General features: G+C 57.2%; 4 protein-coding genes across 4 annotated transcripts; all 4 read right to left on the bottom strand.

Moving 5' to 3' along the window:
- Positions 1-2,115: 2,115 nt before the first annotated feature.
- Positions 2,116-4,878, bottom strand: LMJF_33_2130 (conserved hypothetical protein; the record flags this gene model as incomplete). Its single annotated transcript, XM_001685922.1, has 1 exon — positions 2,116-4,878. The coding sequence occupies one exon, from the start codon at positions 4,876-4,878 to the stop codon at positions 2,116-2,118; it is 2,763 nt and encodes a 920-aa protein (XP_001685974.1).
- Positions 4,879-10,402: 5,524 nt separating this feature from the next.
- LMJF_33_2120 (conserved hypothetical protein) lies at positions 10,403-11,062 on the bottom strand (the record flags this gene model as incomplete). The annotated part of the gene is made up of 1 exon (XM_001685921.1): positions 10,403-11,062. The coding sequence occupies one exon, from the start codon at positions 11,060-11,062 to the stop codon at positions 10,403-10,405; it is 660 nt and encodes a 219-aa protein (XP_001685973.1).
- A 1,602-nt stretch (positions 11,063-12,664) lies between these two features.
- On the bottom strand, positions 12,665-14,197 carry iPGAM (putative phosphoglycerate mutase; the record flags this gene model as incomplete). Its single annotated transcript, XM_001685920.1, has 1 exon — positions 12,665-14,197. One exon carries the CDS (start codon positions 14,195-14,197, stop codon positions 12,665-12,667), a length of 1,533 nt encoding a protein of 510 aa, XP_001685972.1.
- A 1,961-nt stretch (positions 14,198-16,158) lies between these two features.
- LMJF_33_2100 (putative glycerolphosphate mutase) lies at positions 16,159-17,637 on the bottom strand (the record flags this gene model as incomplete). The annotated part of the gene is made up of 1 exon (XM_001685919.1): positions 16,159-17,637. The coding sequence occupies one exon, from the start codon at positions 17,635-17,637 to the stop codon at positions 16,159-16,161; it is 1,479 nt and encodes a 492-aa protein (XP_001685971.1).
- Between the last annotated feature and the right edge of the window lie 1,024 nt (positions 17,638-18,661).

The following is an 18,661-nucleotide window of genomic DNA, read 5'->3' as shown; positions in this document are numbered from 1 at the left end:
CTCCGTTACTCCGTCTTGAGGGTTGCGTGCGCGTGCAATGTATTGTTTTCGCGTCTCCCTGGCTACCAGTGATGTGCGGACGTGACCGTCTTTTGCTTGCTTGTATTACTTTTTCGCCTCTTCCGTACTTACGGGAGCTCCACTCGCGTCGAAGAGGAGCGCCGCCCTCTGCGCGAAGATGGTTGCATTCGTGGGGGGAGGAGGGGACAGATTAGCGAGCGTGTGCGGGTGTGCGCGTCCCCCACGACATCGAGCAGCAGCAGCGAAAAAAAAAAAAACGGGCAAGAGGACGGTGTGGGGAAGTCAAAGTTGAGACGCCAGCAAGGACGAGGTGCGGCACTGCGGCACCAGCGTCGACGGCTGCGGCTTGGAGAGGGCAAGCGATCCTTTAATTTGCGCTCGCGCGTTTTAGGCGAGCACATGCGCATACTCGCAGATGCAGACACATCTGCGCGCACAACTGCAAGCACACACACAACCATTGAGAGAGCGCAGGTTTTCGACAGACTTGCCAATCTGGAAGTGCAACCTAGCGATGTGTGCAGTTTGGACATGTCAGTCCCTGTGTTGCTACCTTCCTCGTCACGAGAGCTGCAACAAGGGTGTATGTTGGAGTGTGGCTGTGCCCCCATCGGAGCGGGTCGCCTCTATCCTCTCTCGTGCACTCACCTTTTCCGCTCCTCAGTCTCCAATGGCTGGCAGCGGTTCATGATGCCCCTTTCCCTCGCAGACACGTGACGTTCGCCCATGTTGTGGTCGTCTGTTCTCGTACACAGCGAAGCAAAGAAGGAGAGCGAGATGGAAGGAACGCGCGCGAGCGAAAAGAAAAACGAAAGAGAGAGAAATCAGAGGAATCAGCAATCACACTCGCAGAGACTCCGCAGCAACACACACGCACACCCGCACATGCAGCACGGCTTAACAAATAAGGAAGCGAGGAGTCGGTGTCCTGCAGCAGACACACACGACATAGTGTATCGGCGTGGTAGGTAGAGAGGCGGGTGGCAGTGACACGGCGCTGACCGTGGCCCCACTCAACCTCAGCTCCCAGCCATCGTGGCTCACCTCACCACCAATCAGCACCACCCACAAGCGTTCATCGACGCTTTCGTCGGTCTTTCTCAGACTTTGGACACCTTTGTCTGCCATGTAGTGGGCGAGGAGAAGGCCTCGAGAGCAACAGGCACGGCACCTCCTGCCCATCACAGCCCATAAAATCAGTATAAGCAACTAGCATAGCAGCGATATCATCCTTATGGCCGCTTTCTTGAAAACGCGAAGGGCGATATACATATACACCTATGCATTGCACAGAATGAGCGCGTGCGAGAGCGAGAGGGGCGCAACGAGTCGCACGAGCGGCAAAAAAAAATAAAAAGCACACAGAGAAGCACAAGTGCCCAAGAGTCAGAGGAGAGCACACTTATAAATAAACACACACACACACACACAAAAAAAATGGCCGACGAGCAAAAGACAACAAGAGAAAAGGGACAAACATTTTTTCTAAAAAAGGCCCTGCCTCGAGAGGCAACACATGACGCGAGCACGGCGATAGCGACACGACAAAACAAAACACTAAGAGAGAGTGGCGAAGGAAATGGAGTGGTGTGGGTGTAGATGTGTGTGTGGGGGGGGAGAAACAAAAAAGGAAGCAAGTGAGAGGAGAGAGGGAGGCAGCATAGCACGTGTCGGCAGCACGTATTCGTATATATATATATATATATATATATATATGGTGGCTCTCCTGCTTTCCTTCCTTGTTTTTTTTTGCTCGCTCCATCCCGTGCCCGTGACCATATCCTCATGAGCAACAGCGGATGGCACCAGAAAAGCACGTGAAGAAGCAATGCGCAAGTAAGCACAGCTGCCGCAAAGATAGCAAAACCGCCGCACAAGACCAGCGCCAGTCATTTCGTTGTTATTGTTCTTGTGAGGGAACAACGGCGAGCGGCCATCAACAACAGACATAAATGACTCACGCGAGCAAAGAAAGAGAAAATGCACGCGTGCATTGCTTCGCTGCTCGACGGTCTGTGCACGCTGCCCTTTCTCTCTCCTACGAAATGCGCCATAGCCGCCCACACAGACGCACAGTTTGACGACTCAGCGCCTCTACGAGAGTCGCGTGCTGAAGTGCAGCGGTATGTCGGGCTGAGGTAAGCCGGTTCTCGGTGTTGCCGGCGCCTCCAGGCTCGAGGAGTGCCGATGACCTGAAGATTCGCTCCGCCGACGACCTCCAGCAGCGCCACCCGTGCCACCGGCCTCAGCCTCGCCGCCCGCGCCAGCACCGCCGGCGGGAGTGATGACTGGCAAAAACTGCAGCGTTGCGCCGTGAGGCAGCTGATAGACACGGTCACCAATCGTAACCGTCTGCGGGAACGGGAACGGGGGCGGCATCGTCGCATTCGGCGGCGGTGGCGGAGCTCCAGCACTCATGGCAGGAGCCACAGCGCCGCCCATCATCGCCGCCTGGGGCGGCGGCGGCACGCCTGCGCGCATGCAGTTGGCAGATGAAGAGGGAATGCCGAAGCCCCACTGCATCGGGAACGGCATCCCGTTCACGGCACCACCAACAGTAGCCGCCGGCATCACCGGCATGCCGCCAAAGACGGGTGGTGAGTACGGCACCTGCATCGGCGGATAAGGCGGGACATCGCTGCTACCAAACTCACCCCCTGCGCCGCCGTGCGTATAGACTGGAGTTTCTGGTGAGGCAGTGCTGCCACTCCCACCGCCGGCGGCCGTCTGCGCAGACATGCGCCGATCCACGTGCAGCGCTGGGCAGTCACGCAAAGATGCGTCGCTGGCCCGCAGAGCAGCAATGTCCTGCGCTGAGTGGCCTATCCACACACCTCGTGAGGTGCACAGCACGCGACGATGGTAGTTGAGTGCAATGGGGATGTCGCCTTCGCCGAGGTTTACTGTGGCGCAGCTGTCCGACATGTTCTTGCCAACGCCGGCTGACGAAGCCCCGCCTGGAGGGCCGCTCACGACAGGGTTGCTACCTCCGCCGCCAATGATGTGGATGTGGGAAGGGGGCAGCGTAATGCTCATGAGCGAAAAAAGCCACGAGACGTAGTCTGAGGTCGCCTCAGTCGGCAAAGCAGCAATGAACAGCACCGTGTGGTGCGCTGCGGAGCTGCAAGTGGTGGAAGACAAGCCTGAGGGCGAGGGCGCGGTGGGGCTCCTGTGTACCGCGGCGTCGCTGCGCAAGTAGGCGTGAAACGTCACGCGCTGCGGATCCAGCCCCTTAGCGGCGGACGGCGGACTAAATGGCAGCGCGTCCCCGAGAAGCGGCTGCGTCGACGGCGACGACTGCCCTGACAGGACGGCACTGGAGGGATAAAGGGTGGTGCTGCTTGACCTGGTTGGCACGCTTCCGGCCACTGGCATGCAGCCCATCCCCGTGGAGCTGGAGACAGTAGATGGCGTGTAAGACGGTGGCTGCAGGCTGCCCGGTATACCCGAAGGAGAGGCGTGTACGGCGCCGTACTGAGGTGGCGGTACACTCCCGTACGGCGGCGGCATGGGTCCCCGGAGCTGGCTTGACAGGTTGCTCTCCGTGCTAGCAGACGAAGTCGTGCGTGTGTGGCGGTGGCCCCCGCCGCCGCTAGCCGCTGCACCGCCCCCAGCGCCACCGTGCCCGCGGGTGCCGCTGCCGCTACTCTCGCGGTGGCCATGGTGGTGGCTGAGACTGTAGGCACGCTCAATCACGACGGGATGGGTGGGCCCCCGCACGCGGCCTCCGGTCACATCGACTATGTCCTTTGATGCGATAAGCTCCTTCATGATCTTAGGTGATGGCGACACATAGACGCCCTCTTCAGCACAGTAGATGCGCTGGTTCATATCCAGGAGCGCCTGCACATCGGCGTCGTTGGTGATAAACACAGACGCACACCCCGTTGGTGCCACGTTTGAGCGCCCATTCTTCGTCTTGCGATGTATAAGAATGCTTGACGGGCTCAGGTGCACGCCGCAAGCGACCTGGAAGATCCAGCTCACCATGTGCCGCCCGCTTTGAATGACCTCGTAGCGCAGGCCTCCCAGGAACAGCTTTGTACCTGGGCTGTTCGACGACGCCGGTGCCGCCGCAGCGGTCGGTGACGGTGCGGGTGATCCTGCCCTCAGTGCCTGCGGCGACGACCTGGGGGAGAAAGCACTGCCGCTGCCTGACTGATCCTCAGCGACGCTGCCCTCTCCCGCCGAGGCGGTCGCACCACAGGATCCAGCCGACGCGGCGCCGTTGCCGGTCGCCGCGGCGTGGTCCTTCGCCTTTTCCTCACTCGGCGGAGCCGTCGTAGCCATCTGCTGTTTGATCACATCCGAAGGTGGGTAGCGGTGAAACTGGGTGTCGAGCCGCTCAGCGTGCTTCTCGATGTTTCTCAGTAGCGACGCCAAGTAATCGGCGTCCTCCTCGTCTTCATCTATAAAGCTTGCGGGTTGCCTTCCGGAGGACGTGGTGTTGTGTCTAGCACGCTTCGACCCTCCATCGCCACCGTCGTTGACATGCCCCATCACTGGCAGACTCTTCTGCACATCATCGACGTCATCGGAGTCGGTGTCAGCGTACGCGCCATCGGCTTTGGGAAAGAGCTGGTAGCCAGGCGTGAGGTAGGTCTGTGCACCGCCGTCAATGCCAGACCCTGCCTTGGAGAAGGCATCGGATCCGCCGCTGATGTCGGACATCATGTTCATCGTGTTTTGCAGCTGCTCCATGCGATGCTCGAAGCTCTGCGCAGTGGCGGACTCGGCGCTCGTGTAGCTCCGCTCACCAGTCGAGCATGTCTCGTCATCTTCGTTGTGCTGATTCGCCACGCCTGTACCCACGGCGTCTGCACCATTGCCGCTGTCGTGCTGATCACGGAAAAGCATTAGTCCCTCTCTCTCTCTCGCCCTCTTTCCTGTCCAGCACGCACCAAATATATATATATATATATATATACCGAGAAACGTGCTTACTTATGGGCAAAGCGTTAAGCGCGCACACACACACAGACACACACACACACACACACGCCAGCCACCGACGCGCGTGTACAAAAAAAGAGAGAAACGACAAAACAACAAAAAAAGAGGGAGGGAGGGGGGGGCAGAATGACGACACACAAGTGAAAGGGGTAGCGTGAGCGAACGAAGCAACGAAGAAGACCCTCGGAGGCAAGACGGAAGGTGGGAAGCTGAATACGAAAAGGGAACGGAGCACACACGAGGCAGGACGAAGATCCCTTCGATAGCCCTTTGCGATGCCCTCTGCAACCGGAATCCACAGCAACGACAACAACCGCTCACCCTACCTGAACGCACGCACGTGCAAGACAAAGTGGGGCCAGGGAGCAGAGGGGCAGCAAGTGAGAGGCGAAGAGATCCCACACACAACGAAAGGCAGAACAGCAACGGAAACACACAAAAAATTGTGTGCACAGCGTGGCACAGGTGGCACGAAGCGCGAGTGACGGAGAGGAGCGTGAACAGTGAATGATAATAATAATACGAAACGACAAGGAGAGGAGCGGGGAGAAGAATAAGCAACGAAGAACGTGGAAACGTGAGGAAAACGAAAAGTCCGCAACGAAGGGAAAGTGCGCGCAACAGGCACAGTCACTCACCGAGGGAGAGAGAGCGAGCGAGCGAGCATAAACAGAGAAACGATGGAGGCAAGACAACGACAACAGCCCTCAATCACCCAGTGGCAACAAATCGGGGGAGGGCGAGGGGGGTGAGGGACTTAAGGCCGACGAAGAGAAAGGCACGATTATGATGGGAAAGCACAGCTACGAAACAAGCGTACACACGCCTCGCACGGGGGCAAACGACCAGGCGAACAATTCCGCAGCGACAAGCGCTCCAGCACGCCCACACCTCCTCAGAAATGGAGAAGGTAAGAACAGAAAGAGAGAGAGAGAGAGACAGACAGACAGAGGAGGGCCGAGAGTGATCAAGGGTAATAATAACAGTAATAGATATACAGAGATAGGTGCATAGATATACATGTATATATAGTTATATATATATATATAGCTATGTATCTGTATGCGAGAGAGAGAGGAGGAGGAGGAGGAGGAGGAAACGCTGTCGTCGCTTTCTGTTTTCTTCGCTGCCTTGAAGTGCTTAAGAGTGCCGCCTGTTGTCTCTGGCGTGTGTGTGCGTGTGTGTGCGTGTGTGTGCGTGTAGGTTGTATGTCTGTTATGTATGCGTGTATGGAAGTGCTTGGCAAACTTTTGAAATAACAAACAAAAGGAGGGGCGAGAAAGGGAAAATCAACACACTCTCAACGATGAAGCAGCTTCCACACACACGAACAGTGCAAGACAAAGACGACGACACGAAAAGAGGCGGAAGGCGTGGGGAGGGAAGGCAAGGCAAGAACAGAGCCCAAGCGAAGAAGAGAACGCCGTCGTCACGGTATGTGGCTGAGCCAACTCCAGACCGTAAAGCACACACACGAAAAAAAGGAGACGAGAACACCGAAACGCTTGATGGGCGATGCAGGAGACGCCAACAACACGGAAGAAGACGCACAAAACAGCAGAACAGAAAGGAAATCAACGAGAGAAAGAGGGGATCGGAGTGGGCGAAGAGACACAACACAAGCCGAGGAGGACTTTGAAGAAGTGCTTCGGTTATACCAGGGCAGACAAATGGTACAAGAAACGAAGCAACACAACAGCACTGGAAAAGGTACAAGCAAGAGACAAAACAAGAGGAGCGGAGAAAGAGTAGAAAGACCTGCGCGGCCACCCAGCTGCTGCGATCCAGCGAAAGTAGGCTGCAGGTGCCTGTGTGCCGGTGCTTAGCGGGCTCTCGAGCTGACCAAGGTGCGCAAGAGAGAGAAAGAGAGATGTAAAGAGGACGCAAATCCAGCACCAAAAGACGGGCCTCCTGCGCAAGCGAAGAGAAGAAGTGGGGAGGGAAAGGATGGCAGACGAATCGAGAAAGAGGATGAGGGTAGAAGACAAGAAACGAACCGAAAAGATGAAAACAGATGGAAGCGGGATAGGTCTTACGTGGGTGCGTAGGCACAACGACTTCGTTATCCCTCGTGTAGGATTCAAGGCACACAGAAGGAAAAAAAAGAGCTATGGTACTTGACAATGGCCTGCTCGGTCCACTTTCACCACAGGCGTGAAAATGTGGTCCAGCGACAGGGGGATCCGCTGCAGTGCTGAACAGGCAAAGGGCACCAGGACGCAGAGAGAAAGGAGGAGGAGCCTGCGAAAGCCTGCCGAGACGGAAGTGAACCCTACCAGCAGCAGCAGCAGCAGCAACAATGCAACGACGGCCACACAAAGAGGAAGCACCAGCAGGCCTAAAACCACGTAAACGAAAGCCACTAAAACCAAACGGGAGAGTGCGTTGGGACGAAAACAAAGGAGGAAAATTAGCGATGCTAAGGGAGGGGAGGGGGGCCGAAGACGGGCGTCAGATCATGCGCAAAACCAACGTGGTGTGCAATGCGTCAATCAACAGCGCGCGCACTCCTCCACATACACCAAAGAGGGAGATGGAAAAGACCGGGGCGCCAGCAGCAAGCAAAACACAAAGAAAAAGGGCTTCACGAAAAGGAAACAAATAGATAGATATTACACAAAGACGAAGAAGAGAGCGTCGAAAAAGAGTGTCGTCCAGCGCGGGTTTTCTGCTGTTGTTGCTATGCGCGTGTGGTCGGCCGCTTCGCTTCTGCGGTGTTGGGGTAGGTGGGAGAGGGATTTGTTGAAGATTTGAATGTGAAAATCTGGAGAGAAGTGGGTGGCAACAGCGGCAGGGAGGTGAGGGGAGTGGGTCTGCGGCTATGGGCGGATACTTAGCCCTTCTTGTTAGAAGAAAAAGAGCAAATCGACGCAGAGAGATAGAGGTCGAGGACGGGGAAAGAGAAGAAGCGGCCGTTGAGTTTCTGTGTACGTGTGTGTCCGTGTGTATGTGCGTGTGCGTGTGTGTGTGTGTGTGTGTGTGTGTGTGTTTGTGTGTTCAAGCCTCTGAAACGAAAAAAGGCTAACGAACAGAGAACGCGCAGAATACAACGAAGCAAAGAACAAAATCAGCGCAGAGGAAGATCCTTCGTCTTTCCTTCAACAAAAAATGTCGGTGTCCCTTTCGAATTATATACACCGGAGTGCGTCTTGTGTATGCGCTTGCGTAATAGAAAGCCTGCAGCCGCTGTCTTTCCCTTTCTCACTCACACACTCTCTCTCTTCGTCGTCGTCCCTCAAACGCTTTCTTGGGGAGAGCGGGCGTGTGTGTCTTCGGTGTTGAGGGATTTTTGGCTTGTTTTTCTTCAGCTTGTGCGCTCACCTTCGTGTATACGCTCCTTCAAAGTGCCGACAAGGTCGATCCCCGCTCCTCTTATCTCCTTATATTATATATATATATATATAATGTACCTGTGCGCCCTACCGGGGGGGATGTGTGTGTGTGTGTGTGTGTATGTGCCTGTGTGCCTGGTTACTTGGTAACGTCCACTGTTTGTGTGCTTTCTGCTAAAGCTTGAAGTGCTCTCCGTAGTGCTCTCTGTTTGTCGCCTGTGGTTTGGGTGGTTGTATTTTGCTGTTGTTTGACGCACGGCCTTTGAACCGCCACGAGGCAAGCTGTCAGGAGAAGGTGATGGTGGTGGTGAAAAAAAAAAACGAGAGGTGATGCGGGGGCGAGGTGGGAGGGGGGGGGGGGCAGTGCCAGCTCTCTTCACGTTCCTTTGCTGTTTTGCGCTTATGGACAATGCCAGTGAATATGGCGCCTGCGCTGTGTCACTCCTCCTTCTTCGTGTGTGTGAGTGTGTGTGTGTGTGTGAGTGTGTGTGTGTGTGTGTGAGTGTGTGTGTGTGTTTGTGTGTGTGTCCTCTCCCTCGATTTGTTTTTTTTTATTGTTGTTTTCGGCGCGAGCGCCAAGGACCAAAAAAGCAAGTGCCTCTCGCTTTTCCTCCTCGATGTTTCCTTCTCTCCAGCTCGCTCTTCGCACTCGCACGGCGCCGTTTCGTTGCGTCGCTAGCACGTCTTTTGTGTGTTGTCCCGTGTGTGGAACCTGCGCAACCAGTCCGTCTGCGTCGCGCGTTGATCACTCACTCACTCACTCACTCTCTCTCTCTCTCTTACCCCGCTCTCTCTCGCTCGAGCTCCGATACAAAGGTGCTTGCGAGTTGTGTTCTTAGCCTTCGACACACAGGCGGCCCGGCTCTTGCGCAGCCGGGCAAAAACAAAACAAAAAAAAAATTTTTTTTGAGGAATTAGCGCCACGGGCGAGGCGCGAATCAACGAAAGGAGACGGGGCAAGAACAACACGCACAGCGAGGGGGAGAGAGAGAGAGAGATGCTACGCTCTATGTCACGCGGCGTGTGCCGTGTACGTGCGGGAGTGGGCGACGGCGTGCGTCAGACAACGAAAAAAAAAAGGAGGAGTAGAATGGGAACGGAGGAAAATGTGAAGACGAACCAGTGCCGTCACGGAAAGCGGGTGTTCAGCTGCTAACGATGTCGAAAAGAAAGACAGTCCCTCCCTCGATGTGGAGGCCGTGGGTGCTGCAAGGAGGAAGGGCTGGCCGGCTTGACAGACAAACAAAAGAGAACGAAAGTGATCTACGCCGATAGACAGGAGATGCGTACATGCAAGCTTGTGAGCCGCGCTCATTTTCCATGTGCACAAATGTGGGCACGTGCAGACAAGAGAAGGGAGAGGTGGTGAGGAGGGGAAATGCAGAATCGAGCCAGCACGCGGCACCACGTATGTTGCGCATGCACGTCGGCGGGCATGAAACAGTGCAGACGCGCAACGAGACAGTGAGGAGGAGGAGGGAGTTAGTGGTCGGTCAGCGCAGGAGAGAGGCGAATGAAGAGCAGCAAGAAAACGCAGACGCCAGAGAACAGTTCAGCATCATTCGCCCTCTCGTCTGTTTTTAATGACTTCTGACGTTTAGGGGTAACCGTCAGCTTACATCAGCGTGAAGAGTGGGGGCGCGGAGGGCGACAGAGTGCCAACGGCACGACGAACGAATTGTCCCTCCGCTCTCGGCGGCAGTGCCTACAAAGCAAGCGCACACACACACCGCCATACACGCACACATGCGCACATCTTCCGGCCTTGCACGTGCGCGCTAGCGATCTCACCCTTTTCAGCACTGTTATTTGTGTGTTTTTCGTTTTGTGTGTGTGTGTGTGTGCAGGGGGAGGTATCCCGCTCTTACAGCCGTGGCGTGGCCCTTCACGGAAGCAGGCGTGCAACAAGGAGCGTGAGAGAGGTGGGCAGAGAGATGAAGAGGAGCACGGCTTTCCGCCCGAAGATATGTGCTGAGGCACGACTGTGTCTTCTCTCTTCTCCATCCAGGGCTTCCCATCAACTACTCCTACTTGAATGAGACATGTCACTGGCGTCCGCCCCCTGCTGTGCGAAGATGTTGTCGTGCGCAGAGCCCTCACCGGCCCTCCACCTCCGCAATCACGCGCAGCACCGCATCACAAAAGCCCTTGAAGTCGGCGTTGTTGTATTGCGCCGCCTCCAGCGCGTCCAGCCGGGAGCGACTGCTGTCAATGGTTTTGATGAGCTTCTGCAGTGACGGACTGCGCAGCGCACTCCGCACCCGCGGATCGTGTGCCAAGGCGCCGAGGTGCTTCTCCTGCAGAATGTACACTGCGTCAGAGTCCCCCGCGTACTCCGTCCGTGCTGATGGCTGCGGTTCAGCACAGGCAGGCCCGCTTGCCTCCGACGCTCCTGTGGCGGTTTTCCAAGCAGTCTCCACCGCCGGAGCAGTCGATGGCGGCGGCGCGTCGTTCTCTGAGCCGTGCACAGCACCAGCGGCAGCGACCTTCTCTCGCGACACGTCTGAGAAGACGTCCGCTTCGGCCTCAGTGCGCTGCCGCTTCTCATCAAGTTCCTTCTGTGGCCGCTGAGCAGCCACGACGGTTTCGCAGAGATGCGCAAAAGACGATGTCGCGGCGTTGATGTTTGCCACCTGCGCCGCGGCCTCCTCTCTCGACATGCGGTGTTTCCTGTAGCACTGCGAAGAACAGTACGCAGAACGGCACGCACGGCACCGGTAGCCCGCCTTGTCTGCGTCACAGACGACACACTTCATTTTGTATACGCGCGCGAATCGTCTCTGGGTACTGCCGCCTCTGTGACAATAAAGCTTGCTCCTCGTCGATGCCTCTCTGTCTGGGTGCGTGCGGTACCTCCCGACTTTGACACGCGCGTTCAAAGATGTCCTTGCCCTTTCACGAGTGTATGGATCTGGCAGCCGACGTGCGCGTGTGCGCGAGCATCCGTGAGACACGTGCACGAGGGAGGACGCGAGAAAACAAGTACACTTATTATACAAGCGAACGATCCATGGCGTTTTCACGGGGTGCCGTAAGAGTAGTGGAGACCACAAGATAATAGCGAAAAAGGAGCCGAAGTAAGTGATGGCACAATGGAGGTGGAAGCGAGCAACACGTGCAACCAAATGATGCACAGCCTCTACGAGGGGAACATGAGGTGGGCGGCATCTGCACCTTTGCAGGCCCGTCACCGAGCAGACGGTGGAAGCGGTCGTTGAGGAAGGAGCGAAAATTTGCCAACAGAGGCAAGGCATCTTTTTTTTTGCGCCCGGCTGCTCTCTCTCTCTCTCGCGTGCGTTTGTGTGTGTGTTTGTGTGTGTGTGTGTGTGTGTGTGTGTGTGCGTGCAGTCACCGCCGAGGGTTCATGAAAATCAGCGTACGGGTGCGATCGATGAGAATGCAAAGGGTGAAATCGGCAAACCACAGCCGTCACCACCACCCCTCAACCCTTTCCGCACGCATGCATCGACGCGCACAGAAGGCTGAGAAACACATCGGCACAACCGAAAAAAAAGGCACGGCATAGATGGTCTGTGCATTCCTGTGTGTCAGGGCACCTCTCTGGGTATGTATCCCTGGATATGCGCTGCGCTCCATCATGGCTCTCTCACCGTCGATGTATCCGGTTGCGCGCCGCCTCACACACACACACACATTTCTTTGCGCTCATCGACGCTTCGCTTGCTCATAGTGCGCCCCTGGACTCGTCCAGCGGTGCGCCAAAAAATAAAACAGAAAGGAACTGAAGGAAACCCACCACCGGGTGGGTGCGTCATGCACAGCACTGCAAACAGAACGAGAAAAGGGCAGAAAGCAACAAAGACAACAACAAGAGAGAAACAGAGTACCATGGCGAGAAAAAACTTGGAGACGAGTGATGGTCACTGAAGGCGATACCGGTTGGGAGGTACGAAAGGGTGAGTGGCGGCGGTCGAAGGCAGGAGTGAGGGAGTGAAACGGATAGAGGGAGGGAGGGAGGGCAACGTCCAGCAGCACCGTCACGGACCTCCATCCTTGCCAAACCCACACCCACACCCACCCCTCCTTCTTCCCTTGCCCTTCGGCCCCCGTCTTGCGTAGATGCGCGACGAGGAGAAGCGCGCGCAGATAAAGAAAACGGCGTTCATGCCAGTCGCTCAAGTGAGCGAGGCGAATGGACACGATGTCCAGCGCCTCCGCCTCTCCTCCACTGCCGTCGCTCATCCACTCAAGACGCCCTCCGCCGGACTCCGCCTCCCCATACACGGCCGCCATCCCAAGCAAAACGAAAGGCGCGCATGTAGCTGATCTCCCGTGTGGTAGAGGAAGGAGAGGCGCAGACAAACACGGAGATGGGCACTGCCGCAGCACGCGAGGGTTCACATATACGGGGCACCGGAGCTCATGGAACCCAGCAGCTGCTTGTTGCGATACTTGTATCCGTTGAACTCGTTCAACGACAGCGGCAGGTTCATCGATTCCACACAGCATTCGTCCAGGCGGAAGCAGCTGCGGTGGTGCAAGCGAGTCAACGTGCACAACGACCCAGGCGGTGGTGACTTCATCTTGTGGAACGTCTCCACCGTGAGGTAGAACCAGCGCTTGATAAGCATGCGCATCGTCAGCCCGTGGGTGATGATGACGACGCTTGTGTCCATCGGAAACTCAACCCGCTCGCGCTGAAACGCATCGAGGAAGGAGGTGACGCGGTCACAGACGTCCGCGCCGCTCTCGCCAAAGGGGAAGCGGTAGAAGAACCTGCCATATCGTTCACGCTCCACAAGGTGGTGCATGAGCTCGTCGGCGCTTGTGTAGCGGCCAATGTCGCCGTCTCGAAGCCGCACATCTTCGCGGACGCCAATGATATTGTTGCTCGTTCCTCTGTTCAGCACAAGAGATGGGTCGCGATGGAAACAGCACTGTGCGTCTGAGGAAGTCGCGTTGGTAGAGATCGCTGATGGGGCCGGGGCGAGAAGAGGTGGCGAGCCCGCCTCGTCCGCCGATGCGGTGGCACACTTAAGTGTTGAGGACTCTGCAGCCGCTGCTGCTGATGCGACAGCGGCGGTTTCTTCATCCTCCCACCACTCCCGCGAGTGTGACAGCCCACTTAATCGGGCCTCATCAAAGCCCTGCAGCACGTACCGCAGCGACTGCCGCGATCGGATGTACGGAGAGTAGTAAAAGTACACGGGACCGTCGCCGATGAGCTCGCTCAGCGCACGTCCCGCCGCAATCGCCTCGCGCTTGCCTTCCTCTACCAATGGAATTCGCCAGTCTGGTGTCTGCACGTATGCCCTCACGTCTTCATTGGCCTCGCTACGGCCGTTCCGGATTAAAATAATGCGCTTGACGGGCTCTGTGAAACGGGACACCGAGTAAAGCAGCGAGTGCGACGCGGCTGTCCTTTGCGAATTAGCGACCGCCGACGATCCCGCTCCAGAAGGGGCTGCAGTGGACGACGCAGCGTCGTGAAGCCCCTCCGGCTCAGCGTCATGACCGCTTCTTGGTGCGCCGGTGGTTGAAGACGGCGCTGAGGGCGGCAATGACGGAGCCGCTGCTCCCCTTGATGAAGCGGAAGACGCCGATGGCGGAGGCTTGGACGTCAGAGTGGATGTGTCGTGGATGCACTTGTTGATCTGATCAGAGCGCTGATCGCTGCTGGCGGAAAACGGCGGCGGTGCGGCAGCGCAAGAGGAAGAACGCGCATTATCAAGGATCCGCGTTGGCGTGGCTTCCTGCTGTTCTGGGACCTGGGACGACGAGGCTGACTCGGACGTTGCCTCAACAGCAGAGGCGGAGCGGCTCGCCGGAGCAAACGCAGCCCGCGGTAGGGAAACGGAGCTTGATGAGGTTGTCGGCGGTTGTCGACGTGCGAGCTGTCGTTGCGCGGTGCTGCGAATCGAGATTGACATGCACTGCTCGCCATTTGGCTTGCGGGTCGCAATCCAGCCGGGTGTCGCGGTATCCCGCGGCACAGCAGAAGACGGCGGCGCCGGCGGCGGTGGCAGTGATGGTGTGTTGCTCTTCGAGAATCCTTTGGAGGATGCGCACCGATACGAAGAAGCGAGTGTCACAGGCGTCAGCGACGCAGCTGCACCGACCCGCACCGTGCGGGTTGTTCGAAAACCGCTGTGGCAGCAACACAGCGATACCCCGCTCGGCAGTCGAGGAGCACTTGCACGTGCTGTCAGCGCGTGCCGTAGGGCACGCGGCGCAAGTGCAGCGTACGTTGAAGTTGTCATGTTCTAATGTTTTTTTTTCTTTTTTTATGGCGCACTTGCGTGGCGCACACAGAAACCCCGCACTAACGCACTCGCACGTGCGCTCAAAAACGCGAGTGTCCCGCCAGGCAGCAGACGACGGAGACCAGACTCGCAAAACAATCGGGCGCACAGCAAAGAAGCGGGTTGCACACCAGAGGGTGAAATATATTGATCGACATATATATATATAAGTAGCACAGGCAATGCGAAGCCGTCAAATCTGGCGGGGCAACACGCACCTCGCACGATCTCTTTCCGTTAGTGGACGCGCACAGCGGAGCGCGGATGCGGCGAATAACGCCACACGAAAAGAAAAGGTTCAGGCAGACGGACAGAGGAAAGAAGAAGGGAGACGCGCTATCACCGGCGTGCGTGAGCCGCAAGGGCAATAAAAAACGAGGGGGACACACGCATACACATATACACGCATATACACACAACAAACAAAGGGCACAACCCACAGTCACCACAACCACAGCAACAACTACAGAGAGAAACAAAAAAAAAAGAATCAAGCGAAAACCAGAGAGGCAGCGAGGAATGTGCCCGAGGAGGAGAGGAGAGGTGAAGGGCACTTGACCGCTGCTCGTAAAAGAAAACGCACAGGCGTACTAAAGCACGAAAGCGGTGAAGCCCGTGTAAGAGAGAGAGAAGACAGAAGATGCCGAAGAAGAGGCACAAGAGAAGATGGAGAGAGGCAGAGACACACAGGACGAGGCCTCCTCAAGCAGAGAGCGAGAGACTGTGCGTGTGTACGTGTATGTGTGTGCGGCACACGAAGAGGAGGTAGAGGAGAGACTGATGCCAGCGCAAATGGGAAGAAGGCACGAGAGACATGGAAAGAGAGTCAGACGGAAAGAGAGCCGGCGCGCATGAGGGAAAGAGGCAGAGAAAGGGATACGACATCCTTGCAGAGGAGGAGCATGCGGATGTGCCCCTCCTCCCCCCCCCTCCCCGCAAGTGGAGAGGGTTGGCGGAGAGTAGGGAGGCTTGTCTGGGGTGGCAGCGGGGAGGGCACCGTTTCGGCTACTCTACATCTGGATGTTGGATAGGACAGAAACACACTACACCGAAGGGAAAGTGGAGGTGTGTGCATGCGTGCTCTTGCCGTATGGATGCCTTCAAGCTAGGGGAGCCTTCGCGCCCTCGCAAGCCAGCAGAGCAGCGACGCTTAGCTGCTTCTCTCGTGTTTTCTGCATGTTGCTGCCGCTGGAGCTCTCTTTTTCTTCTTCCGGCGTCGTTCGAAAAGGTGGTGGCGAAGTTCTCGTGCACGCCCAAGCTCGGCACAGCAGCAAGTGAAATAAGGCAAAAGCATCAGAGGAAGAGTCATTGTATCAACACGCGGCAGAAACACGTGTACGCCTACGCGAGCACAGCCTGGCACGGGGGAAGAAATAGAAAAGGCGAGGCGCGACGAAGCTGAGGGAGGGATCGACTTCTCGCTATATGGGTGCGCGCGCGTGAGGCAGGCAAAGACCTCCTTCCCTTCGCAGCACGCGCGGGTGAAAGCGGCATCGATTGACGGTGGAAACAGAGTGCGAAAAAGGCAACGAAAGCAATGCAGCAAGTGACGTAGCAGCGACTAATCGACCGAACCCATCTTGGGGGCATCATCGGCGTCTCGAGAACGTCATGTAGTCTCGATTTGGTGTGCAGTCCATGCAAGGAGGTGGACACTTGGGCTGGGTAGCGCGATCTCGAGCAGCTAGCGCGGCGTGTTCTGCTGTAGAGGCTGAAACGTCTGCGCTCTCGGCGCTGCTAGCACTAGTACCTGATGCAGATGCGCTTGTCGATGGAGAAGCCCGTGTTGCCGTCGACGTGGAGGGCTTGCGTTGTCGTGGTGGTGGGGCCGGGGCACCGACGCCGCTGTTGTGCGCGTTTGACATGGAGTAATGGTTCTCGTCATCGTCCTCGACCACCGCCTCCTCCGCGGCCTTTGTGGGGTCCACAATGCCGAGGAACTTTTCACGGTACCAGTGAGTGTCCTCGCGGCCGTCGAAGCGCATCATCTGCAGCAATGGGTCACTACCAAACAGACTCTTGCTCATGTCTGTCATGACGAGGCGGCCGAGTCGGTCGTCGCGCTCCAGCACAATGATGGCGCAGTTGGGCGGGTTGCACATCGTCTCGAAAACCTCCATCGGTACGCGGAACCAGCGACCAATGAAAAGACGGATGAGAAGCCCGTGAGCGATGATCAGAACATTCTGCTCTTCGCCGGCGCTGGCGCAATGGTCGTTCAGCGGTGGGACGCCGCGGGTTTCGGCCTCACCAAAATCCGATAAGGGCAGAGGGCGGTGCGGAGATGTACGCCGGATCGTCCTCCGCAGACCGGCGGAAGACGTCGTGGCCTGGTGGAACGACGGCGTCCATGACGGCGGCGCAGACTCGCTCCCCGTCGACGATGCCACAGGGCCTCCCTGTGACGTCGACACGGAGCAAGCGCAAGAGCTGCCTGGGACGTTATCGACGCCAGTACTCCACGGGCCGAGGTCTAGGGCGCCAAGCCCCTCTCGTGCGCCTTGCACGACGCATTCGTTCATGTTCGGCACCGTCAAGCCGATGCTCTCGCGCAGGAGGGAGTCGAAGAAGCCAGAGACGCGATCACCGACATCAGCACCGCTCTCCCCAAACGGAAAACGATAGTACAATCGCCCAAAGGCGTTGCGTGCAGCCCATGTCGCATCCATATCCTGCAAGGGCTGGTAGTTGCCCATCTCTTGCTCGCGCAGCCGCTCATCCTCGCGTTCGCCCTGGATCTGCGACTCGTCGAAGCTTCGGCGGATCTCGCTCACGGTTTGCCTAGTGCGAGCGTACGGAGAGTAGTAGATGTACAGCTTCTCCCCCTGGATGATGTTTCGGAGTCGCTTGCCGCAGTCGTACGCCTGCTCCCGGCCGAGCGCCGTCAGCGGGATCTTCCAGTCTGGCGTGTTGCTGTACACCTCCCGGTTGACATTCGCCTCCGATTCGCCGTGGCGCACGAGGAGGAGCCGCCGCGGCAGCCACGAATTGTTAATGCGGCGGTTGTCTTTGCTGAGGAAGATTTGGTTCGGGTAATAGAGGCGCCTGCGCGCTGCTGTCCACCACATGATAGCGACTCAGTCTACAGGGGCCTTTCTTATTTCGCTTGAAGCAACGAAAAAAAAAGAAAATGGGTTTGTCTGTGTGTGTGTGTGTGTGTGTGTGTGTGTGTCTGTTATGTCTACGATGAGATGTATTCTATGCCTCTCTCCGACCCATGCGCCTCGCGCTACGGATGGTGCGTGGATGGGAAGTGCTCGCTTGTGGCTCAGTGGCGAAGACGCGCAAACATCAACGAAGAGAGAGAACGTGAAGATGGCAAGCGAGGGGACCACCACTGATGTCCCGAATTTCATGCCGCTGTTCCAGCGGCCCCGCGCGCACGTGCTGGAACTTCGCACGTGGTGAAAACGGGAAGGGGGTGACGTGGAGACGAGGCGTGCTGCCAACTCGTCGAGCACATTGCATCGTTGCGGCACTAAGCAATGCCGAGCCTCGATAACTCGACGACGCGGCAGTCCTCTCCCTCACGCTCCCCACATCCCCCACTCGCTCTCCTGTGAGTGCGTCACTCAGGGTCAACGACTACGTTCATCCTTTTCCTCGTGGCTTACCAGCTCAGCAGCTTCTAGTGGCGGCACGCGTTGCACGAAGCAAAAGCACGCTGTTCTGTCGCTTCAACGAGGCCAGTTCCACGCTACCCGGCCTGTCACAGACCCCACATCGGGTGGTGCGATGGCAGCAATAGACACGCCAGTATGGCAGTGCGCCGCCTCAGTCACCGAAGAGAGCAAAAAAAAAAAAAACAGAGACGCAGCTCCTACACAGAGACAAGCACAAAGGCAAAGACGCAGACGGAGGCGGAGAGGGCAAAGCCTGCCATAGCCGCATGCATGGCACCGCCCACGCAGCCACCCGGCACAGGCGTCCAATACAATGCTCGGCGCGTGGAGAGTCAGCCGCCTACCTTGCTTGCACGTATGCGCGGGTGAGTGACTCGCGTGGCTGGTGCGTAAGAGAGGGGAGGCGCCTCATTTTGTTTCAGCTCCTCTCGGTCTGTCGCCTCATATCTCACTGCTGCCTTCATGTGCA

This window comes from Leishmania major, chromosome 33 (assembly GCF_000002725.2).
Source record: "Leishmania major strain Friedlin complete genome, chromosome 33".
Lineage (NCBI taxonomy): Eukaryota > Euglenozoa > Kinetoplastea > Trypanosomatida > Trypanosomatidae > Leishmania > Leishmania major.
This window is presented reverse-complemented; position numbering and strand designations above follow the sequence as displayed.